Genomic DNA, 26,348 nt, shown 5'->3' with positions numbered 1-26,348 from the left:
ACATTCCATAAATACAATGGAATGAGGTAAAGTAATGAAAATCAATAAACTACAACCTAATGGAAGGATTCCAATAAAATATGCAGTGTGAAGGAGGTTAGACACAGATGAGAATATTTTGTGATTCCATTTATGGAAGTTTTTAAAAATCAGGTAAAGTAAAATATGACATAAGGATATGTGTGTAGATGGTAAGACTGCCAAGGGAAATAAGGAAACAGTTGTCATCAGAGCCTGGGTGGTGGTTATTAGTCAGAGGGCAGAGCCTATGGTTATTGGAAGGGACATGAAGGGCATTTTGGGGGGCTGGTAAATGGAATATTCTATTTTATTAGTCTTATGGTGGTTACATGGGAGAAGTTCTTTATAATACAGCTATACAGTTTGAGCCTTATTTTTTCTTTTCATGTATGTTTCTGCATGACATTATAATTTACATTAAAAACAGGGATTGGGGCACCCCCCCTAAAAACAAAACAAAACAAAACAAATGCTGACAAGGATCAAGCAGACAGCAGACAAGATCCTGATCCTAAATACAAAATGGATTTATAATGATAACCCCACTTCCTATTTATAGCCTAAGCAATATATTCACAGCCGTAGCGATAAGCTGTCAAAGGGAGGAAATGGAGAGATTCCCTACTATTGGATGCATTTCAACTTTTGTCACTTTCAGTTCCTTGGAGATTTGAGAGTTTTATATGCATTCATCACTGCAGGTCAGCTTTGATTTAAAAAAAAATGACTTGAGGGAAGATCTTAGAGAACAAACAGCTCATGAAGGATGTAAGGCATGGGTTTGCAACCCAGACTTTTAGCTGCTATTGTTTGTGGCTACTACAAATGAAAGAAAATTAGAACAAACATTTTCAAGTAACATTCTTTGAAATATTCATTACAAGGAGTCTTCAGAGATATAAGCAAAAATTCTTTCAAGTTATTTTAACAAAAAATGCAAGATGAGGGCTGGAGAGATGGTTTAGTGGTTATGGTTCTTGCCTGCAAAGCCCAAGGACCATGTTTGACTCTCTAGGTCCCACATAAGCCAGACACATAAGGTGATGCAAGCGTGTAAGGTCACCTATGCACACAAGGTGGTGCGTGCATCTGGAGTTCAACTGCAGTGGCTAGAGGCCCGGGCGCGCCAATTCTCCCTCTCTCTCACATAGAACAAAGGCCAGTCTGTTGGGCTTGCCTTAAAGACAACAACAACAAAAAAAAGTAAGGTGAGATTTCTTCCTTTCCACTTGCATATCAGAGACCAATTCCCTCTGCTGAGCTCTAGCACTGAACCTCTAAACTACTGCACTCCCCCAGGAACTGTGAGAGATAGCACATGAGGGGTGACAACTGGTGAGCAGGGCCAATTATGCTACTTTGGAAGTGGTACCCGATTGCCTTGGCTCATGAGAGTACCCTGGACTGTGGTGGTTTGAGTCAGATGGCCCCCATAAACTCATGTGGTATTGGTCCCTAGCTGGTGACAACCTGGGAGGTCAATGCTTGTTGGACAAAGTACGTCGTTGGAAGCGGGCTTTGAGATATTCTAGCCAGCTTTCTCCCGCCAGAGCCTAGCACCCTCTCTTGCTGCTTCCTTCCTGCTGCCGTGGCAAGGATTAATGTCCAGTCTCTGTTCTATCAGTTTTTTCTTGCTCTTATGAAGCTTCCCCTCAAGACTGTAAGCCAGAACAAACCATTTCCTCCTGTTAGCTGCTTTTGGTTCCATGTTCTTGTATCCGCAATGCCAAGGTAAGTACAACATAGGCAATAAATAGCCATAAACCCCAAAGCCAATGTACTTAGTTTTAAAAAAAAAAAAGATAGTAGCAGGTTTATGAAACAGAAACATTGCTGCTCATCCTTGACCTTTCTAGAGCTTAACAACAGAATAGGTTTTTTTTTTTTTTTTTTTTTTTGAGATAGGATCTTCCTATGTAGCTCCGGATAGGTTGTTATTCACTATGTAGGTCAGACTGACCTTGAATTTGTGGCAGTCTCCTAAATGGGGAGTTACAGGCATGCTCTACCATACCCAGCATGAATGTAAATTTTATGTATAGTTTTCAGGCAATCCATGATTGTGGCACATCTATCATATCGACTCTAATATAACAGTGGCAAATTCAGCTTCCATGAGCACAATATATATGTAGACAGGCCAAAAGTTGGAATAGGTGGACGCATACACACATACACACACCAACGGTTGGGGACACACACACACACACATACACACACAGACACACACACACAAACACACGAACAGTGTGGTCATGGGGCTAAAGTTCTTAGTACAGCTCTGTTTTAATCCTCACAATAATAGTCTTCCCAGGTGGGTATTGTCCTTTTGGAGAAAAAGACCCAAGAACCAGGGAGGCTGAGCTAAGTTCTTATGCTAACAGACCACAGGGAAAAGAAAAACCCAGTTTTACCTTAGGCCTCCCAAATCCATGACAAGTACTCAGTTTTTTGGTATGTACATCTTTGATTAAATTCTGTCCTTTGAAAGACTCAGCCTATTATTCATACAGAAGTGTTGCTTCAAGGGGAAGTCAAAGCTAAGTGCTTTGCCTTGAGGTAGAGGAACAACTGTCCATAGCTTGAATGGGAAACAGACATTTTCTAGGACAGAGTCAGACATGAGTTCTGTGAATGGAATAGGCAGGGCCTGTTGCTTCCTGGTACATTTTCTTTGAAATGCTGGCAGAGGGGAACTTCAGAGATATTGAGGGAGGAGTCCTCAGGCAAGTGGGTCAGGGGAAGAGGGGTGCCAGGCATGCGGTGCACCAAGCTCCTACCTTCTGATTGATCTTCATGGTCTCTTCAGTGTGGTAGAGGAGAAGCTTTTCCCCGGAGGAAGTCAGGTTCACGTACACCTGGAGGCAGGGGTACTGAGAGAGCTTCCAGCAGTCTGGACCACAGCTGAAGGAGCAATTGAATGTCTCAGTGATGGACACATTCAGCAGGGTGCACTGAGACTCTTCGGTCCACACACTGTAGAGAAGGGTCAAGAGAGAGGGCGAGAGAGAGAGAGAGAGAGAGAACACAGGGTAGGAAGGTGTGAGGTACTGAGCTGTAGGAGTCTTCCCCAAATCTATGACACATATACCCATAACATTTATGACTTTGAACAGCTGTATGTTCATTACAACACAGCACAGGACTTTCTCAGTGATGTCCACGGTATATCGCATTGTCTAATACTTTTATATATTTAGTTTTCCTTATTGGATTCACTGGAAAGCATGATGCATATTTTAGTTTTTAAATTTTTTTTTTTCACTGTGCTTTCCAGGCTGGTGTGAGCTCAAGCTAGGTTTCAAGTTGCAATCCTCTCATCTCAGCTGCTCAAGTGCCGTGATCTCAGGTGGGCACCACTGTGCCTGATAGAATGTATCCTTGAGGTAAATCCCTGTACACAGCCTGTCTTTTTGGCTTATACAGCACTTGCCATACCTCAGCCCTCTCTTCCGCTAAGCCTCACAGGGTGCTTTCTTCATTCCAGCCCTGGCCCAGCCCAGTTTGTAGGCAGAGGAGGTATATGGGAGAAGAAGATAGAGGAGGATGGCTTGATGTCCAACTTGACAGATGTAATGATAGTCCTAAGGTCATTCAACAAGGGAAGTGAAGCCAGGTAGGGTGGCTCTTGCCTTTAATCCTACCACTTGGGAGGCTGATGTAGGGGAATTGCCATAAGCTTGATGCCAGCCTTGGGCTATGTAGTGAGTTCCTGGTCAATCTGCACTAGAGTGAGATTCTGCCTCAAAAAAAAAAAAAAAAAAAAGAAAGTAAGGGAAATAAGATAACTCAATGCTTTGGTTATGCCAAGGGTGACCACTGATTATAGCCTCTTTCTCCCTAATCAGTACCTTATACAAATTACCTCCTTTGGTCCAGTCAACAGCTTGATAAAATCGAGTATTAATTCCATTTCAAGGAGAGTGTGTGGGTCACAAAAGCCAGATAACATCTGTAAAGATGTATAGCTGATAATGTGCTAGAAACTGTGGTTCTACCCAGTCTGGTATTTCTCTAAGGTGAAGGCACATTCCATTGTACTGAGCTATTTACCCATGAAAGCAATGGAAAAGAAACATTTCTATGCAGACTAATGGGTTAATCAGCATGCTGTAGGCCCTGGCACCTGGAGAGATTCCTGATCCCCTGTGGGTCAACTTTTACTTTAAAATACCTTTAATTTTGTGATCAAGGTGAGTATTTGCAATCAGGAAGTGACACACTGTAATCAATGTTTAGCTTCTGGATATAAGCTGATTACCATAGTGAGTGGGAAAACAACATGTTTTCATGCTGAGTAACAACCCTTTCCTCTGGCTGGACATGCATCAATAGCTCCCTGCACTTCGGAGTGGCAAGTTTTATCCCAGATGCAGCCTATTCATTGGTCTCCACTGATATGGCAAATTGTATTTTCCTTTACTTTAGCAATGAGGGAAAAAAAAATGTCTCAGATGAGGTCCAAGCAGATGAGAGGGTCTGATAGAGACATTGGAACTAGTGAATACTTAGGACCTGAGGCATCAGGGCTGTTGTGGACAAAAAGGGGATGCAGCTGAAGGCCATCAGAGAAACAGAGTGGAGCAGTCACAGATGTGAAAGATGAACGAATTGCTACATTTCAGCTGGGTTTTGCTTGTAGAGTCAAAGTATTAATTGAGACAGAGAAATGAATGCCCCAAAGTGCTTTGATTCTCATCTGGATTGAAACCTCGTGCTTTTATCTGAGAGGACCTTACTCCTTTGTTTGGACTACCAGAGGACCTTTCTCCACCAGTTCCAGCAATGCTGTGCCCACTTGCCTCAAGGGTCCAATTTGTGGCCGTCAGTGAGGGAGAGCTGCTGCTGGGATTTATCAGGCGGCTTACGGGGAGGGAACATGCTTGCCATGGCACTATTTACTTGGCTCTCTATCTGGTCAGTAAAGTCGGATAAATATGATAATGAAAAGGTCCCTCAATCTGTTACTTCAAAAGACCGCTGTGTATCAGCACAATCGTGACAATATGTTAGAATCACTGAGAAAAGATGCTGATGACTTGGCCTCACTTTAATCCAACCTTCTTGGGTGAGGATGTGGATCAGGGATAGCAAGAGTAGACACTTGGGCGTTTGTGTTCACATGTGGCTTTGTGTCTTACTACAGCCACATGTGAGAGCTGTGTGATGCCAAGCAGTGTTACTAACATCTTTTGAGTCTCAGTGTTGCCATTTTTATAATGAGCATATCCATACCTTATGGAGTATTTGGGAGAAGACACAATAATGTGTTTTGTCATAGGTAGTTTACACATAGGTCTATCTGTATCACTATATCAGATAACTTCTGAAAGTTGCTAGGAAAGATGAGCAAGAGGACCACAGGGTGGAGGAAACAATGACGGAGGAGGGATGGCTGCCCAGTCGTGTTACCTCTGCAGGTAAGAACGCAGGAGGGTGATCCCCAGCAGAAAGTACATCATGATGGAACACACCATCATGGCCAACCCCAGCAGAATGGCCCGGTCCTCGCCAGCCTTTAACGCTGTCACAGTTTTCCTTTTGTCCAGGAGGTCGTGGTCCCTGATTTTTTGGTAGATATTTCTGAATTGAAAACAATACATTATTACATGAGAGTCACAGTTTCTCAGCAAGCTCCAGGGGGAGGGGGGAGGGCGGTAAGTTTCTGTCCCTGCTTTCATAGGGTTGAGAGAGCTACAGGGACCTTCTGAGCATGTTTACGCGGAGTAGCATCTCTGTGTAACCCCTGGCTTCAAACACATAGGCACACCTATATTCATGCATTTACTCTCACACACATATACACACGTGCGCACAATATATGTGCACCTACCCAAAACAGAACTGAACCCTCATTCTTTTTTTTCTTTTTCAGAAAGAGAGAGAAAGACAGAGGGAGAGACAGAGAGGGAGAGAGAGTGAAAATGGGTGTACACCCACCAGGTTCTTCTGCCATGAAAAATGAACTCTGGACTCATGTACCACTTTTTGCATCTGGCTTTACATGGGTCCTGGGGAACTGAACCTGGGCCCATCAGGCTTTGCAAGCAAGTGCCTTTAACCACTGAGCATCTCCCCAGCCCCACCCTCGTTCTTTACCTTGGGACTTATGTGTTACTGTAAAATGAATTTTCCCTTGTCAATTCTATGTGTTGGATTTGTTGACTTAGCATTAATCAAGTTGATCACCATAGTATGTAATCTCTGGATCGACTTAAGCATTGACTCAAAGAAATGGGAACATGTACCAGAAGTCTATCAGCTTACTCCCTGTGTTTCCTCAGTAGGGACAGACAGAATTAATCCTGGATGACATTTTTTTTTCTTGAGCTTATACTAGCTCAGGGCCCTGGGAACCAAACTTTAGAGGCCATGTGTAGTAGTGCCCTAATCTTCTTTTATGTGTATGAGTTGAAAAAGTCAGGCAAGCTACAAACAAGTTAGTCAACTCAAGACCAGGCTCTATAAATCACAGCAGTTTTCTTCACTATTTCCTAGCTGTGTGGTCAGTAATAAGCACCCCGATGTTCTGATTTCCAGTTTACTATAGGCTCAAAGTCATGTTTAAATGCACTGTAATGACTAAGTGAGATGATGTAAGTCAATCATCTGAGACTGATTGACATGTTCTTAGTATGTGTTCCCATTGAAAATGGCAGTGGGATGTTTTATAGTGTTCATGCAAATGTCAGAGCGTCCCAACATTGCCACCATTCTCCAGAGAGTTGTTTTTTTTTTTTTTTTTAAGGACAGAAGTGTGAGTAAATGAATAGATGCAGAGCTGGGGATAGATGCTTGGAATTGAGACAAAGAGAAGTGAAAAAAATAGAGAAAATTCTGGGGTGTTGGATGCCTGGGGAGATATATGAAAAGGCATCTCCAAGAATTTCAATAGGGCTGGTCACAGGGTACAAGTTGGGCCCTTCCAGCTGTTATGTGACAAGGAGGATTTGATCTCCAGAGCAGGATGAATGGGGAGACAATAGCCCTTTGAGTCTGAAAAGAGAAAGACTAGCAGAATGCTACAAGTGGGGAAGGAAATGTTCATCACGTGTTTTTCAGCTTTAGATAAGAAGCCAGTATGTCCAAGAATTGCTTCAGATTTTCTTTTAGGAGTGTGTGTGTGTGTGTGTGTGTGTGTGTGTGTGTGTGTGCATGTGGAAGCCCGAGGGTAAGCTCAGGTACTGTTCCTCAGGAATGCCATCTTGGCACCTACCTACTTTGAGACAGGGTCTCACATTGGGCTGGAGCTCACCAATTAGGCTAGAATGGCTGGCCACTGAGCCCTAAGGGCCCTCCTGTCTCCACCTTTCCACGTCTGGAATTACAGGTGCTTGCAACCAGGCCTGGCTTATTTTACATAGGCTTTTAGGATTGAATTCTATTCCTCATGTTTGCAAGACAAACACCTTACCAACTCAGCTATCTCCCCAGCCCTTAATTGTTATTTACTTGTGTTCCTTGGGAAATAAGACAGAGTGGAATGTAATGGCCAACTTTGCAGGGGAGTCAGCGAGGCCCGTTGTTCATACAACCATGTGTACCACTCAGCACTTTTGTGCAACTCTGTGTTCCAGGGTGGCCTAAATGGTACTAGTGTCTGACATGTGTTCTGATTGGCTAGCCTCTTCTCAGCTGGTTCTTATGTATTTTGATCCCCCATGAAAACATGAGCATGGGCTGGAGAGATGGCTTAGTTGCTAAGGCGCTTGCCCGGGAAGCCTAAGGACCCAGGTTTGATTTCTTAGAACCCATGTAAGCCAGATGTGCAAGGTGGCTCATGTGTCTGGAATTCGTTTGCAGTGGCTGGAGGCCCTGGTGTGCCCATTCTCTCTCTCTGCGTCTTTCTCTTTCTCTCAAATAAGTAAACAATTAATTAATAAAACATTAAAAAAAACCGAGTGTGTATGTATTTAATATATTCCCAAAAGGCTGCAGGGTATTTATTAACCAAGTTATCAGTGCACAAATTAGCTTCTTGCATTCTTTGAAAGTTTTCCTTATGAGACAGTTTCTAAAAACCTTACTCTTTCTATGAGAAGTGAGCATGTTGTAGAAAAAGAACCGTAATAAAATGACACCCTTATTCGTCATCTTTTTTAGAGGTGTGTGTGGGTGTGGGTGTGGGTGTGTATGTGTGCATGCATGCATATATGTGCAGATGCACATGTGCCATGAGCAAGCGCGCAGAGGCCAGGGCTGAGTGTCAGGTGTCCTCCTCCTTGCCTCTTCTGCTTTGTTTCCAGGAGATGGAGTCTCTCCCTAAACCAGGAGATGCTGTTTTGGATCACACTGATTGAAGAGCAAGGCCCAGCAGTTCTTCGGTCTAGCCCACTCCGGACTGGGGTCGCTCACGTCGTGGTCGTGCGGGGTGTGGTGGTACTGGGGCTGGAACTCAGCTCCTCATCCTTGCATGACACCCGTTCTCGCTCACCGAGCCATCTCCTCAGCCTTTTTTATTCATCATCTCTGATGGGTATGTGCTTTCTAGACTTCTCCCAGGCTCATTCGCTTTTATCAGTTCATCACCTTGCCTCTTGGGTCTGAATGGACCACATTTCTCAGTATTTCCCAGTTCCCAAGCCTGGCTAGCGCCTTTGGATTAACTGGTTTGCCCTGCTTTTGCCTTCTGTAGGCTGGCAACCATCCACCCCTTCTAAGGTTCCTGATTTATTTTTGAGGTTTTCTTTGGAAATTGTAGGATGCACATCAAAGCTCTTTAAACTTGACCCTGTGTGAACCTGAGGAACAAATTGGTGCCCATTAGCAGCCAAAGCCAGTGGGCGGAACGAGTTCTGAGGCAGGGAAAGACAGGCGGGGGCTGAGCGGCTTTAAAGTCCTGCTGTAAAACAATAATCTGATGTCACTTGGCTAATATTATTTGTCAACATGTATTTAACTGATGGCTGCCAACGTGATGTGCATTTCTCTCAGCTGGAAGCCAGCAAGGAGTGAGCAATATGCTGGCACCATAGAGCAGAAGGCTGCACATGGCATTGCATGTGACAATCTATACCATAAAATAGATGAGTGTCACTTTCTAGGTCGCTACCAGAACAAGAGACACATGAAAATGATTCAAATGAGCAGTTTCAAAACAAATTACAACTTGGCAATACTTAACAAATGTTCTCATATCTTCTGTCATAGGTAGAAAGGAATGGGAATGATTGGTTTCCATATAGTCTAGACATCTGGGAAATCAGGATATTACCCAGCAAAATGAAAGAGGTGCATGAGTGAGATATATCCACAGAATTCATCAATAAGTGATTATTGAATTAATGGAGAAATGAAAGCATAAATAAAAGAATTTGAAAGAATAAGGAGTTTGTTAGTCTTCCAAATGTATCATGAGTGTTGGTAAACTTTTGTGTCTGGGGACATGGACACTGACTGCCAAATAGAAAGAATGACATGGAAATAAATATCAAAAGGGGTGGCGAGCCCACTGTGGAGTGTTGCATAGTCTTATGTGAGTATAAGAGGAATGTCACGAACAGAGCTTCCAAGGTTGGATCAGAGTAAACAAATGAGACATAGAGTTGAGGGAATCACATGACAAAGGAATCACATGAACAAAGAGATGGAGACGTGCAGCTGGATGGCGACTATCAGAAATGACAACTGTGCTAGTATTTCTGGGAGGAGAGGAGCACAGTTGGAAAGGGGCAGCCACACTGAGAAAGGTAGAAGGGCCAGGGGAAGTTTCTGAATTCATTCTAGAGAGTGGCTTTTCCACACTAGTTAATGGGTAACATGACTAGAATTGAGTCTCCGAGTGATGGCTCTGCCTGTTAGCAGAGATGAGAAGCAGGACAAGACTTAAATCAGGGTGGGGAGGGATGTGGAGATGGTTTCAGTAAAGGATGGCAAAGGACGACGAAGGCTGGATCTTGGATCCAGGAGTGATGGAGAGGAAGAGGCATGTGCAGAAATCACGAGGAGACGACATGTCAGGATTTGGTGATTCACGGACGCTAGATGACAGGCAGCAAGGAGCAAGTGGTTCACCATGTATGCTGCCGTGTTTGGCGAGGGTGACGGTGAACTCGTGGAGAGCGGGAAGGCCCTTGTCCTGCCATGCCTCTCCTCCCCCAGGAATGCAAGCTCAGCTGAGATTTCTGGTCATCGCCACACAGCTGCAAGTTTCCAGGCCTTTGCTCACTGATGCCTTTGTCTGAAAAGCCTTAACTCCTTGTCTCATTTGGTTAACTCTGAATCAACCTTGAAGGCTCTGCTCAAGACATTCCTCCAGGAGCCTTCCCTCACCTCACCGGTTGCTCCCTATCTTGTCCCCCAAAGCTGGGGAAATTCTTTATTTTCCCTGTACTTCAGGTTCCAAAGAGAGGATGTTTGTTGACCTTGCTAATAAAGGAGTGACCAGGCCAAGTGTGGTGGTGACTTATATCTGTAATCCCAGTACTCTGGAGGTTGAGGTAGGAGGGTCTCTGTGAGTTCAAGGCCAGCCTAAGCTACAGAGTGAATTTCAGATCAGTCTGGGCTAGAGTGAGAGCCCGCCTTAAAAAAAAAATATCTGAAATGGCCATTGCATTCATGAACTCACAAAGGCTGTTGTTACCTGCACAGTACAGGGCCCATCAACATTCCCTTATGGATGGTGGGGGCACACACACACACACACACACACACACACACACACACACACACGGTATTCCAGATGAAGTAGAACTAGTTGAAAATAATAAGGGCTCAGTAGAAGGGGATACGAAAAAAAGTAATGGGAGGGGATTATGGTCCAAACACATTATATACATGCATAAAAATGTCAATAAAAAGCTAAAGAAAAAAGGAGAAACAGGCTAATGAGCTTTTGCAGACTCTCTTTGCACAAATTTTCTGTTCTGAGATCAGGTGGAGTAGTAACTAACCTGGTTATGACATGGGATAGAGCCCAAGAATCAAGGGCCAAAGTCTAGCTTTTGGGTGAGTTTGAGTCACTATTCTATGAATAGAGGCACTGTTCATATGTGGCATACTTCAAAATAATTCTTTTGTATTTTGTTCCAGTCTGTTGCTCCCTGGGCTTTCAAAATACAAAAACAAACAAACAAACAGACAAAAGCAAAACTAAGAACAAATAAAAGCCCCAAATGGACATGGGAGCACCCACAGCCTGAAAATGAATGGGCTCATTAAGTGGTCCTTTCCATGCTCACTTGTCTTCAATGGTACTTGAAAGACCATGGATCTGGGACATCAGACCTATGCACCATCTTTCCTGTGAGGAGACGCTTTACTCTTGGTGTTTGCTGGGCTGCCACTCATGGACCTGACGTCTTCTCTCCCCCTGGCTCTTTGTGTCTGTCTGTGTATGAATCTCCAAGAAAGGGGTGAGGGCTTGGGGATGATGGTGATGAAAACAAGGGAGTCATGGCCAGTACAATCCAGCAAAGTAGAGAGTGCAAGGGAAGAGTGAGTCTGGGATATGACTATAAATACAGTTTGGTTCAGAGTGTCACCCAGCAGGAGACATAACATAGGAATTGGACTGTTTGACATAGACTTAGCCTTGGTGTGTCCCAGCAAGGTAGGAAGTTTAAGCCCTGGGGCTGGTTTGGATTCATGGTGAGTCATGAATGGATATGGTGGATAAAACCAATATTATAAATGCTGCAGTATCCACAGGGAACTTTTTGCCCAAACTGTTTTGGAGAACAGCAGTTACTATTGAATGTACAGTAGCAGTCTAAGCATAATAGAAGTCTTTGTAAACAAAATGTTTTCAATTTTCCAATAAAGCTTTATTTTTACCCTAAGTAGTAGTCAACACAGTGTCTTTTTTTTTTCTCCTAATCTCAATGTTTGGATAATTCAAAAAAATTGATATTATGACTCAGCAATTCATAAGCCAATTAGTTATGAATAATATGCATATGTAATGTAGATATAAAGTAAAAAGTGAAGGAAAGATTTTCTCTTTATCTGTCTCCATTTAAATTTAGATTTTCTTGCCACCTGTGCACAGGGAATGGGCAAAGACCATTTATAGGTTCATTTGTTGATATATGTTGACATTTGTAAATCTTCATAAGATGAACTACTATGTGCTCATTTGAGGGTGCAAAGGGAAGAATATAAGTCTCATGGTGATGATCTGATTGGACAGTACCAAAAGGTATTCAGTCAATCCCCAAGGGCCATTTGTCCAAGGGTCAACAGTGCCTGAGGACAAATTCACCAAATGCCAGTTTTCATATTAAAAGATCAGTTCGCTCAGCAGACTTTCCAAAGAGTGTTAGTTTACATATAGTAAGTGGATATGAATACATTTTTCTTCTCAATGTTTTAATGGTATGCTTCAACGTGTTTAATTATGGAGTAAGTTGGTGGGATTTTAAGATTGGTTTCACTTTATGCTCAGCTTCCCACTGTGGCTTAGTCTCTTTATAAATATACTCTCATAAATATACTCATAAATAGCTATTCCTTGAGTATGTGTGCAAGTATATTATTCTAAGAGATATAATAAAAATTTAACATTTCACATGACAGCCTTTCATTTTATACTGATGATTATTCCCCAAAATCATTTTTGGAGTCATTTGCTATTTTGGTAACATGTAAGCATCACTGAGATTTTCATGCTAATTTCCCTTTATGGCCACTTTCATGGATTTGTCAACAATATTAAATAACCACGATTTACTTTAAATAAATCTATTCACAATGTTTATAGTAATTGATTTTTGGATGGCGGCTTTTACAGCTCTTTGAAAATTCAGTGATTTATTTGGACAGTTTTTATTTTGTCCTTATGACACCATCTTACTAAATTTACTAAGTGCTAAATTTGTCTTTGCTCTGGCCCTGCTATTGTAAAGAGAGAGCTCTGGCTGAGAACAGTAGGGTCCTCCTTCCTGGTCTTACTAGTGTGACAAGAGGGCTCTGGTGGGTGGAGCTCCATTGGGCCCTTTGCTGGGAAGAGTGAGGGGGAGAACCAATGGCATGTTCAGCCTGGCCTGCTGATCTAGAGAGGGCACTCCTAGGGGCAGAGCAAGAGACACTAAATGGCAGAGGAGCACAGGGCATGGCCAAGGTAGAGGAGTGGTTGAAGGAAGCCTAGGACAGAGAGAAGATAAAAGATAGTGCCTGGGACCTAGAGGGAAAGGTAGAGAAATAGAGGGACAATGGCTATAGAACCTGAGAAACATGGGTGTAGGGAACTGAATGGAGACCCCAATTATGGGTCCCCTGTGACTCTAGTGGTCCCGCTAACCAATTTAATGTGAGAGAACTGTCTAGCTTTGCAGTAATTGTATAAAATATTAGGGTCAGAGCCACATTCAATAAATTCACCAAAATAATTAATTGGCAAATGGACACAAGTGTGATAAAGTCCGGGTGGCATCTGTAGGCATTAGGAGGGCATTACAGAAGGACCCTCAAGGGCTTCAAAAATTCTGATTGCCAACCAGAGAAACCTTTCTGCAGCTAGTTAGCAGGAGTTAATGCAGAGGTGCATATCTGGTCCACAGTGCTGAGAGTAAGTGACTGTTGTGTTCAGCTGTAAACAGGAAATTTACATGGCTCCCTCCAAGGCTCAGAGAACATTGGGGAAGAGTGGGGAAGAAAGAACGCTAAGAGCTGGAGGATGGGGAGGTGTGCCATGGAACACTGTCTTCTGCACAGACATGACTGGTGTGCTCACTCAGGAGCTCAAAGAAGGTGTGGTTCTCTGCACAAGACTGAGGCCATCAACATTCCATCACGGATGGGGGAGGGGTTCATGAGGCCTCACCCCTCTCCCAGAGGAGCTATTGGCAGTTAATGGTTACCAGGGAAAGGGAGTCATGAATATTAGTCATTTAACCCATGATAAGTTGCACATGCCCCTGTAAATACCAGCCCCTTCTGCTCATATGGGCAGCTTTAACTGATCTCAGTGGGAGACACACACACACACACACACACACACACACACACACACACACACACACACGCACGCAAGTAGGAAGGGCACTAATTGGAAGAAAAAGCAGTCTGTGAGCGTGGGAGGGTGATAAGCGAGGGTAATGGGGGCGAATATGACCAAAATCATTACATACCTGCATGAAATTGTCAAAAATAAAATAAAAATTAAGAAAAACTATTCAAACAGTGGAAAAATTCATTCTTTTCTTTTCTTTCTATTTCTTAAAAGATATATATATATACACTTATTTATTGACAACTTCTATACTTATAGACAACAAGCCATGGTATTTCCCTCCCTTCCCCTTCTCCACTTTCCCCTTCATAACTCTGCTCTCCATTATATCCCTTCCCTCTCTCCATTAGTCTCTCTTTTATTTCAATGTCATAGTCTTTTTTTCTTATTATGAGGGTCTTGTGTGGGTATTGCTAGGCACTGCGAGGTCTTGGATATCAAGGCCAAATTCTGTCCGGATAGTTTCATGTAAGGAGTGGTACCCTTCTTCTGGCTCTCCTATTTTTTCTGCCACCTCTTCTGCAATGGACCCTGAGCCTTGGAGGGTGTGAGATGTTTCAGTGTTGGACACTCCTCCGTCCCTTCTTCTCAGCACTAAGTTGCCTTTTGGGTCATCCCAGTGGTCACTTATTTTCTAAGCTAAATGATGAGTACTCGGATGTTTAGGATGCCATCCTTTTTTACATTAATATATGTGATGTTCCTTTTTATCAGTTCAGTGTTTATAATAAAAACAAGGGATATTTGGTACTTAGTTTGCAATGCTCTTCACTCAACATCTTCCTTCTTCAATTTCTAAAGTAGTTATTGCTGCTCTTCTGCCTTGCCACCTATAATTAAGGGATTGAAGTAAGCCCAACCAACAAGTCTGTTTAGAGATGAACTTATTCCCTCATATTGTTAGGCTTGTGTGATGGAGGCTGGGGATAGAAGCTAGTGTTCTACAGAGGGCAGGTGATCAGGAAAAAGCCAGGTTGGAATTAATGCAATGAAAGACAAAAAGAGTTAAGTTGATTTCAGTGTCTGTTGAGATTAATGCAACATTTGGTTTTGGGAATTTCCAGTGATCTTCTACCATTTACTTGCCCTTCATTTAGTCTGTTTTTCTGGGGACCCACAATTTTTGGGAGTCCTAGGGACTCTAATGTCCGGGCAGGTTCTGCTCTGGGTGGTGGAGTGGAGAAGAGACTTGGGTCTGCCCAGTCCATGAGATGACTGGAGGAGCAGAGCTGGACGGGACACACACTGTCTAGGTTTGCAGTTGGAGAAGAAACAGGGCAGAGTAATTGTAAGATTAGAGAATTCTGCCACATGAACCAGTCAATTGATTTCCAACTAATCAACTTGAAGACATTAATTATCTTAATTCATGATCATCTATCACCAACTTCATTATCACTACCATGACTCTCACCAAGAGTATCCTAAATCACAAGTTTCTCCTCAGTCAACCTTAAAATCTGAGTTGTATCTCCCAAGAGTTTTTCATTCAGGTGTTAAAGATGAAGAGGTGGTGATGGAGAGGCACAGACAGACGGACCACATTCAGCTGGGGATGCCGGATGTGGTGGTGGTGGGGGGGGCTACAGCTTGCAGTCTTTGGTTCACTGTCTTTGTTTGCTTCTATTAATTACAGAGGCCAAATTCAAGTAGTCTGATTGGGCAACATTTTAATTATTTAGAGTGCCATAGTTACAAAAGGAATCTAAACATCTAAAACACAGATCTGATCATTTAAAACGGTTTCCGCTGCTCAGAACAAAGGCCAACTTGGAAGCAAGAACAGCCCTCCAATGTCAGGGAAACCCAAGACCATCTGAGTTATGGCCTTGGGTCCCATCTAGTGCCTTCCCTAGCAACCCCCCAGCTCCCACCCCTGCTGCAGACAGGGAGACAGGACAGAAGAGCATTTCACCCTAGAGACCCTGAAGGACCAGAAGCCTTTTATTTCTCATTATCTCCCCCTTTGTTACTGTGACTTTTGGTTTTGTTTTGTTCTGTTTTGTTATTCAAGGTAGGGTCTCAGTCTAGCCCAGGCTGACCTAGAATTCACTATGGAGTCTCAGGTGGCCTCGAACTCACGGCGATCCTCCTATCTCTGCCTCCTGAGTGCTGGGATTAAAGGTGTAAGCCACCACGGCCAGCTAACTGTGACTTCCTTAGTGTAGACTGTGCCCAGACACTTCCCTTGTCTCCAGAAACTCATAAAGAGGGACTCATCCCTCTGGTTCCTTAGATCCCCAGAGTCTCTCTCTCTCTGACTTGAGGATGCCACCTTGACATGGTGCAAAAACTTTCCTAACAAATTTCTAATTCTAAAGAATTAGAATTCTAAAGGTAACCCCTCTCAGATATCTCTTGCCCAGCCAGCCAGCTCGCCCTCTCCTTATATATTACTAAAAAATCATGCTTGAAATTAAAAACCAAATAAAGCAGTAATTTAGGTGCTGCAGAACTGTGTTGATGTAGAATAATCAGCTAATTATTTGTTCATGTAAACTCCACAATATTGTCAATTTGTCAGTCCTATATTTACTTTCTTTACTCATATATAATTTTCAATTCTATTTTAAAAGTTTCCCCCTCTATTCCAAATATCTTAGCTTTGACAACAATATTGAAGACACCACTAGCTAGTTGTTGAAGCTTTAGAAGCTGGCCAAAATATCTCAGCCTTAGAAGCTAGCTAAAATTTCTTAGCCTTTACTTTCTAATGTACAAAATGGATAAAATAATTTCTATCTTATAAACTAAGATAGCTTTTAATATAAAACATGCACTATGTCATAGTTATTTCTTTAAAATTTTTTTTTTTTTACTTTATTTATTTGAGAGAAAGAGGGAGGGAGAGAAAGGGCATGCCAGGGCCTCTAGCCACTGTAAATCAACTCCAGACACATGCACCCCTTTGTGCATCTGGCTTACATGGGTCCTGGGGAATTGAACTGAGGTCCTTTGGCTTTGCAGGCAAATGCCTTAACCACTAAGCCATCATTCCAGCCCGTTATTTCTTTTTAAAAATATTTTATTTTTATTTATTTGTTTGAGAGAGGGAAAGGGAGGGAAGGAGAGAGAGAGAGAGAGAGAGAGAGAGAGAGGGAGAGAGACAGAGAGAGAAAGGGTGCACCAGGGCTTCCAGCCACTGCAAACAAACTCCAGTTGCATGCGCCACCATGTGCATTTGGCTTATGTGGGTCCTGGGGAATCAAACCAAGGTCCTTTGCCTTTGCAGGCAAATGCCTTAATCGCTAAGCCATCTCTCTAGCCCCATAGTTGTTTCTTAAATGTGAACTCTTTTGTAGAAGAATATTAAAATATATTTAACTTTTTGGTGAGAGAAAATAGATAGTTTTGGAGGTGTGAATGCAAAATGTCCTCCCTCGTCTCATACAGTTTGAATACTCGGTAACCAGCTGGCTGTGGTTTGGAAGGTTGTGGAGAGTTTGGGAAGTGAAGCATTGCTGGAGGACGTATGTCAGGTATGTCACTAAGGGCAGACACTGAGGTTTTTTGTTTTATTTTTGTCCAGCCCACTGGGTGTTCACAGCTAGCTCACCTTTTCTTCTTCCTCCCAGATGATGTGGTGAATTATAATGCTTAGTTGTCTGCTCTGCCATGCTCTCCCCACTGTGGTGAAACTTCCCCTCAAAACTGTAAGCTGAAGTGAGCCCTTTCCTTCCATAAGCTGTCTCTGGTTGACTGTTTGGTCCCAGAAATAGGACAGTAATTGCTACAGTGGTGAAAATGATACATCACATGTCCCTGTTTGGATAATGTCTTAGAACATGAGGAGGGTGAGCGTTGAAGATCACACTGGTCCCATGGGGCAACCCCGCCCTACTAACTGGACATTTGTTTTGACCTCTGAGTTGCAAGACTACATCTACATTTATAGCTGTCTACACCTTTAATGACAATGGCTTAAAACAAAACCAAAAACAAACAGAAAAAGAAATGATAAAATCACATATACAATGTGAGTTTTCTTTCTTTTTTTTTTTTAAATATTTTTTTAAAATATTTTTTGTTTATTTATTTATTTGAGAGCGACAGACACAGAGAGAGAGACAGATAGAGGGAGAGAGAGAGAATGGGCGCGCCAGGGCTTCCAGCCTCTGCAAACGAACTCCAGACGCGTGCGCCCCCTTGTGCATCTGGCTAACGTGGGACCTGGGGAACCGAGCCTCGAACCAGGGTCCTTAGGCTTCACAGGCAAGCGCTTAACCGCTAAGCCATCTCTCCAGCCTAATGTGAGTTTTCTTAAACTGACACATGAAACTTAACAGTGTAACAGTAAAGATGTGCTAATGATCTCTCAACTTGAGAACTAGTGGAAAACACTTTTTTTTTTTTAAATGCAAAAGTGTATAAAAACCTAGAGTTGAATAAAGCAAGCTAGTCTTCAGTGGATCTCTATGATAGCTGTGATGGTTTGATTCAGGTGTCTCCCATAAACTTAGGTGTTCTGAATGCTAGGTTCCCAGCCAATGGAGATTTGGGAATTAACAACTCCTGGAGGAGTGTATTGTTGGGGGCGGGCTTATGGGTGTTATAGCCAGTGTCCCCATGCCAGTGTTTGGCACACTTTCCTGTTGCTATTGTCCACCTTATGTTGGTCAGGAGGTGATGTCCGCCCTCTGCTCATGCCATCATTTTCTCCATCCATGATGGAGCTTCCCCTTGAGTCTGTAAGCCAAAATAAACCCCTGTTTTTTCCCCCACAAGCTGCTCTTGGTCAGGCGACTTCTACCAGCAATGTGAACCTGACTGCAACAGTAGCTATTCTTGATTATTCTTGGCCGAATGTAGAATCACCATGGAAAAACATTTCTAGGTGTGCCTGTCAGGGTGTTGCCTGAAAGGTTTAACCAAGGAGGGAAGATCCACCCTGAATGTGGATGGAAGTCCTCAACTCAATAAAAATAAGAAAGGGAGCTGCATTCTGTCTCCTGAGTGCAGAAGGACCATGGGCTGCTTCCCCATGCTTGTGCTGCCGTGAAAGACTGCACCCTTCCCTCTGTGAGCCAAAATAAACTAGTCCTCAAGTTGCTTTTGTCAGTTATGTTGCTACAGCAACAAGAACAGTTAAGTACAACAGCTTGCTTGGTGTTGTGATGAGCACTGAGGTCTGCTAAACGTGATTGCTGACTCCTTCGCCATAATCTTACTTAAATATTTTATGATTATTGGTGTTATGATGAACACTTGTGGTCTGCTCAAATGACAGCTGTCTCCACAGCTATAATGTTACTTAAATATTATATAATTATCTACCCCATAACTAAGCTAGTATTGTAAAGTATTTGGAAAATTGATAAGGAAAAATTTTCTAGATGTTTGGTTAGGTATTGTGTTGTGTGTGTGTGTGTGTGTGTGTTCATCATTTGTACACACATTTTTACCTTTCTGTTTTCAGTTCATATTATGTCAAAGTGTTTTCAAGTGCTAAGTGATATATTACACTCTTTTATTTCTTTAACTGATTATTGTGAATATTGAAGTGGCTTCCAAACTTTCACTATCATAGATTCTTGTTATAAAGAACAACTTTGCTTTTGAATTTTTTTAAAAGGAATTTTGTCTGTAGAGCAATTCAGGTTTTGTGAAGCAAATAAGCTTTCAAAATAATATTCAAGTAAACTTCCCTTGTGTCCCTCCTGTGCCTCAAACCAGTTATCAATCTGATTTCTATCAGACTCTGCTTGATGGGTGACTTAGGTGGCAATGTGTTGGTAAATGCAGTTTTTTTTTTTAAATTTAGCTTCATTTAAACCACATAATAATACAAGGTCAATGAGAAATCATATTCTGGAGACATGGCTCAGCACTTAAAGGTGCTTGCTTGCAAAGCCTGCTGACCTGTCTTCAATCCCCTAGCACCCAAATAAGATCACATACACATGCATGCATGCATTGTGCGCACGCGTGCGTGCGCGCGCGCGCACACACACACACACACACACACACACACACACACACACACACAGTAGTTCATGTGTCTGGGATTCATTTGCAGTGGCAAGAGACCCTGGTTCATCCTCCCCTGACACAAATAATTTAAAAAAATTAAAAATGGCTGTGGAATTTTATGAACAGTTATCTTCTAAACCCAACCAAGGTAGTTGAATGGAACTGTGTGTTCATCATCTAGTCTTTTTTTTTTTTCTGAGGTAGGGTTTCACTGTAGCCCCGGATGATGTGAAATTCACTATGTAGTCTCAGGCTGGCCTTGAACTCATGGTGATCCTCCTACCTCTGCCTCCCGAGTGCTGGGATTAAAGGCATGCACTACCACTCCTGGCTCATCTACTCTTTTAACAGTGTGACTTTGCTATCTTATCTTTCTTTTTTAAAATTAATTTATTTTTTATTAATTAGTTTTGCACACAGTGAATACAGTCAAGTTGGTACCATTGTTAGGCTCGTCCATGTCCTCCCCCCACCCCCGGCCCCTCCTTGTTGACTATATGGGTCATGCATTATGGAGTTAGCCCTCAGTTATGGGTAGGAGAAATAACTCTGTGTAGACCCAATGAGTGGCTCTGACGTTTTTTCCGCCCCCTCTTCTGCAAAATTTCCCTGAGCCATGTTGGGTTCATTTTGGGTCTGCTTCAGTGATGAGGTGATGGGATTTTGCTATCTTATCTTTCTTATTCCCAACTTGATCCCTCCCCCCATGTTGTCTTTGTTCCATGAATCTTTCCCCCCTCTTGGGAACTCTTACAGTTTCTTCTTTGTTTCCTGCCACTTAGGCCAGAAATCACTTAGTACCTGCTGTGTGGCAGGTATAAGGTTCTGGAAATTCCACAGAGAATAAAGCAGACGCTGATTGGGTAAAGAAGATGATGGGACTTTAGGGTGGCCTAGGAATTCTGATAGGATATCTGCAAGTGGAGTGGGAGTTGGCTGAGCAGTGAGTGGGTGGGAATATGGGTGCGAAAGGGCACTTCTGACAGAGATCAGCCTTTGCCAAGTCACCTGGTTCTAATGAGCAAGTAAGCAAGGACAGCAAAGGCCACAATGCCTGAAGTCCTGCGGCCAGCCAGAGCCCCTCCCACATTTCAGACCACAGTGATCAGTTCCTGTGATGATTGATCTGGAGGGATTTAGAAGCACCAGGGAAACACATCTGTTCTCGGCATGTCTCTGAGCATGTTTCCAAGTAGGTTGAAGTTAGAGGAGGGCAAGACGGCCACCCTGACTGTGGGTGTTACCGTCCCATGGGCTGAGCTGGGGTCCTGGTCTGAATACCGAAGAGAAAGGGAGCTGAGCACCAGTATCCATTGTCTTCTTTCCTTGACCGTGGACACAAGGGGACCAGCTGCCTCACACTCTTGCACCATGTCACCCCTGCCACAACGGACCGTTATCTCCTCAATCGCCTTGGGGATAACTGGTGTCCCCAACAATGAGGGTCCCTTTGGAGGGAGGGGACAGGAATGGGGTTAAGGATGGTACCAACATGGGCTGTTTACACACTGCGTATGTACACAACTAATAAAAAAGTAGAACATCTTCGATGTATAAAATAAAATTTTAATAAAGATAAAACACACACACACACACACACACACACAAACAAACAAAACCCATCCCCCCCTTAAATTGCTTTTGTCAGGTATTTTGTCACAACAGTGAGAAAAGGAACTGACACAGTTGACCACTGAGCTCTGTCACCATCCACTCCGGGTAGTTGGTATGTCTGAAAAGCGCAGCGCCCCAGGACATTTACCTTTTCTCATCATGTCTGTAAGATGAAGAGGGTCGGCCACTGGTCCATATGAACATCTTAGAGGATGCTGGTTCAGAGGCTCTGTCCCTTATGGTGGAAGTCCTGGAGGAGTGGCAGAAAGACCTAGAAGAGGTATACACTGAAGTTAAACCTATTCCCTGGAATTCTGGAACTTTGTATTAACAATTGATAGCTCTCAGAGGACAGGCTCTCTTAAACAACCCTTACTTTTATTTATTTATTTGGTTTTTCCAGGTAGGGTTTCTCTCTAGCCCAGGCTGGCCTGGAATTCACTATGTCGTCCTTAGGCTGGCCTTGAACTCACAGTGATCCTCCTACCTCTGCCTCCTGTGTGTTGGGATTAAAGGTGTGCACCACCACACCCAGCAATCCTTCTACCTCTAACGCTGAGTTTTTGATACCATGGAGGCACTGGCTCTCCATCCTGGCAGTATAGTCAAAAGCAATGGGAATCTTACAAGACAAAGCAACAAAACACTGAAGCCTGGCCCTTCTGTCACCATGGAAATACACTTCTGAGCATGTCTGTGAAGGTGTTTCCAGAGAGGTTTAAGTGATGAGGGAAGACCCACCCTGGATGTAGAGGGCACCTTCCTTGGGCTGGGATCTGGGACTGAATAGAAAGGAGAAAGTGGGTTGAGCACCAGCCTTCATCTCTCTCTGCTTCCTCATAGTGGGAATGCTTTGACCAGCGGTCTTACAGGTGCTGTGGCTGGCACCACCATGTCTCTCCACTGTTTTCTCATTTCATTTTTTAAAACAAATATTTATTTATTTATGAGGGGGGGGGGAACAGACACACTAGGACCTCTAGCCACTTGCAAACAAACTGCAGACACATGCACTATCTTGTGGATCTGGCTTACGTGGGTACTGGAGAATTGAACCTGGGTCCTTAGCCTTTGTAGGCAAAAGCCTCAACCACTAAGCCATCCCTCCAGCCTGCATTCCATTTTTAAAATGTTCTCTCACTGTTTCTAGCACATTGCTAGGTTTGCGAGCCACTGCCTAGGGAATCCAGGTTTTCTAGTTGACGTCAAATTCATATTGCCCCAATTGTCATATCCAAAATACAACAGTTGATATGGTTTTTAGATTTTACCACTGTGACATATTTTCCCAAATTTTGGTTAAGATTTGGATATAAAAATTCTTCTCCCTTCCTCTTCCAATGATTCTTCAATGTTGCCAATGTGGCATGTATGGGAAGAATTTTTTCTTTTAATTTTCTGACTTTTGAAACAAGATCTCAATATATAGCCCAAGTTGAACTCAAATTCATGATCCTCATGTCTCAGCTTCCTGAGTGCTGCGATTACAGTGAACAGCCATCATGTAAGTGAACCATTGCCAGTGTTGTGGGTTCAGCTCATAGCTGTCGAGTCAGCCAGAGGCAATCACAGCAGTTGGGCATGCTCAGTAGTGCCTGGAGGTCAGATTTATGGGATGTAGAGGAAGGGTGTTATAGACCGATTATGTTATTTTGGTTTTAATTTGGCCTTGGAAAAGTTCTTTTGTCTCTAAACATGGCACTAAAATAGTTTATTATTAAGTATTTTCTATCTAGTTTTCTAGAGAGCTAATAATGTGAAACATAAAGATAATTAAACATAAAAATCAAATTTATTTTAATGCATTAGTTCAAAGGAAGGAGGGAAAATGACTCACTCCTTCATGGTGCATAGTAGTGTTATGATATTATTACTGACAATGTACGTAATATTAATATCCTATATGTGATATTAGCAATGAGCATGAGTCTGTAAGTAATATTAGTGCTGCATATGGTATTAATGGTGAGTATGATGCAGGAGGTTATACTAGCTAACATATACATAACATTAACGATGAATGTGAGGCTGGAAGTAATATTAATACTATCTATGTGACAATAATGAGTGTGATGCAGGAAATAATATTAGGTACCTTATACTTTATTCACTGCTACATGCCAGAAACTGCACATAGTAGGAAACCCATATGCATGCACCCATGTTAAGCTTATGCTGCAAAAACCCCACAGGGTGGGTAGTGCTATCATTTCCAAAGCTCAAATGATGCTTTCTGGAGGCTCAGACATTTGCTTCCATTTGGGCACATCCCCTGGGTAGATTTAGAGATGGTGGAGCCGAGCTGTGCTTCAAACCCATGTCTGTTTGCCTCCCATTTTCATTCTTTTCAGAGCGATCCATGCAGGGGTCCAGTGCTTCCCCAGCTGGAGCATGCGTATGAGTGACCTGAGGGGTTCCTACAATGCTGATTCCCAGAGCATGGGTCGGGATGGGCCTGCGATTCTGAATGTCAGAGTCCTTCCGGTGCTGCTGATAGCTCTGAGCAAGTAGCACGAGCATGTCCTCAGCGTGAGTCACTGGTCAGATGCCCGTGTGTCACTAACGAGCTGCATGGCCTTGACAGTCACTTGACCTCTCTAGGGCCTAGTTTCTTTCTTTCTTTCTTTTTTAAATCCATACCATGGAGCACTTGAGATAAATAAGTTTTAGGATCTTTCTCAACTCCAAAAATTTGTCTTTAAGTGGAGACCTAAGCAACAGAGGGTGTGAGGAAGCCAAGCTTAATAACTAGTGTAGATGGAGAAGTCCTACACCCTCCCTTGTTCTAGGATAACAGAGAAATGGAAAGATACACTAAGATGAATGCTCTGTACATCTGTAGGAAGACAGGGATTGAATGTAAGCTGGACATGGTGGCACATGCCTGTAATCCTAACAGTTGGGAGGGAGACAGGAGCATCAGAAGTTTGAAGCCACCCTGGACTACATGGTGTGTTCTACGTTAGCCAGGAATACATAGTGGGATCCTGTCTCAAAAAATTCAAAGACAAAATAAAAACCTAGGCCTGGAGAGGTGGCACGGCAGTTAAGTTCACTTCCTATGCAAACACAAGAGCCTGAGGGGCCCTGAGACTGACAGAGTTCAGATCTCCAGATCTCACGTATCACCTGGGCTGGGCCACATACACCTATAACCCAAGTCCCACAGGGGAGCAGAGACCCAAGAATCATCATGGCCCAGCAAGTTTTCTGGAATCAGTAAAGAGACTGTGTCTGACAACAGGACCCAGTGGAAGACACTCAGCATTCTGCTTCAGCCCCAGTAGGTGAGCACCTTTCCTCCCCCAGCCTGCACACTGCAGGTGAACATATGGGGTGCCGTACCACACCGTGTACAACACCACATCACACATGCACACACACCATAGTGTACACTCATCGCAATTACACAGTGTACATATGATATCACACGTAGATATGACATCACACACACACATACCATAGTGTACACTCATTGCATTACACATGCATACATATGATATCACACACGCAGCATAGTATACACTCATCCCATTACACATGCATACATGTGAGATCACACATACATATGACATCACACACACACATATCACACATACACCATAGTATACACTCATATCATACACACATACATGACATCACACATACCATACTATCCTCTCATCACATTACATACAAATATATGATATAACACATTCATATGACATCACACATACAACATCTTACATAACTATGGCATTACACATACACATATATGACATTACACACACATATACATGCACACAGTGACCTTTTGGGCTGGAGAGATAGCTTAGTGGTTAAGCACTTGCCTATGAACCCTAAGGACCCCAGTTCGAGGCTCGACTCCCCAGGACCCACATTAGCCAGATGCACAAGGGGGCGCATGCATCTGGAGGTCGTTTGCGGTGGCTGGAGGCCCTGGCGCGCCCATTCCCTCTCTCTCTCTCTCTCTGCCTCTTTCTCTGTCTATTGCTCTCAAGTAAATAAATAAAATAAAATAAAGGCCAATCTGTTGGATTTGCCTCAAAAAAATAAAAAAAAAACAAAAAACAAATAAAACCTTTTGAGTCCCCCCGCCAAGAGAAATCAAATCTTCTAGCTGTTTAAAGATCAGGGTTTGGGGATATTTTAAACTATTTATGTTTCTTTTAAAATATTATTATTTATTTATTTGAGAGAGAGAGAGAGAGAGAGAATGGCACTACAGGGTCTCCAACCACTGCAAACAAACAACAGATGCATGTGCCACCTTGTGCATCTGTCTTACATGGGTCCTGGGGAATCAAACCTGGGTCCTTAGGCTTTGCAGGCAAACGCCTTAACTGCTAAGCCAACTCTCCAGCACTATGTTTATTTTTGAACATCTCTAAAATCTCAAATAGGATAGGGACTGACCCCACTATTAAAGCCAGTAGCTTTCAGGAAATTAGAGTGATTTTAACCTAAGCCAAAGGTGTTATTTCTTAAGAATAAGAATCGTCAAAAACTTTCGGAAGTTATTTCAACATAGACCCTGGTGGGAATCTCCAACTGCTATAGTTACTACTTTAAAGGGCTGGGAGTGTAGGGTGATGAAGAACAGAGGCACAGTTTGAGTCTAGATAAAGCAATAAATTACTAAACGCCGTCACAATATTGGTTATTGGCCAGCACTTAATAGGCCCACCATCGATCAGTTCAAAGTCAAGGGGCCTGTGGTGAGTGCCGGTCCTTGGGAGACTTTTCAGGCTGCGTCACTATTCTAACATGCACCTTGCCTCTGTGGCTTTTA

General features: G+C 43.0%; 1 protein-coding gene across 2 annotated transcripts in view; it reads right to left on the bottom strand.

Moving 5' to 3' along the window:
* Kcnmb2 (potassium calcium-activated channel subfamily M regulatory beta subunit 2) overlaps positions 1 to 26,348 on the bottom strand; it is a 291,481-nt gene that overhangs the window by 15,334 nt on the left and 249,799 nt on the right. For both annotated transcript variants that reach the window (XM_045130068.1, XM_004652329.3), the window contains 3 exons: positions 21,705 to 21,827; positions 5,434 to 5,604; positions 2,802 to 2,997 (listed from right to left, as the gene is read on the bottom strand). In XM_045130068.1, the coding sequence (XP_044986003.1) occupies positions 2,802 to 2,997; positions 5,434 to 5,604; positions 21,705 to 21,827 (490 nt within the window). The remainder of the gene's footprint in view (positions 1 to 2,801; positions 2,998 to 5,433; positions 5,605 to 21,704; positions 21,828 to 26,348) is intronic.

The sequence above is a fragment of the Jaculus jaculus genome, chromosome 11 (genome assembly GCF_020740685.1).
Source record: "Jaculus jaculus isolate mJacJac1 chromosome 11, mJacJac1.mat.Y.cur, whole genome shotgun sequence".
NCBI lineage: Eukaryota > Metazoa > Chordata > Mammalia > Rodentia > Dipodidae > Jaculus > Jaculus jaculus.
This window is presented reverse-complemented; position numbering and strand designations above follow the sequence as displayed.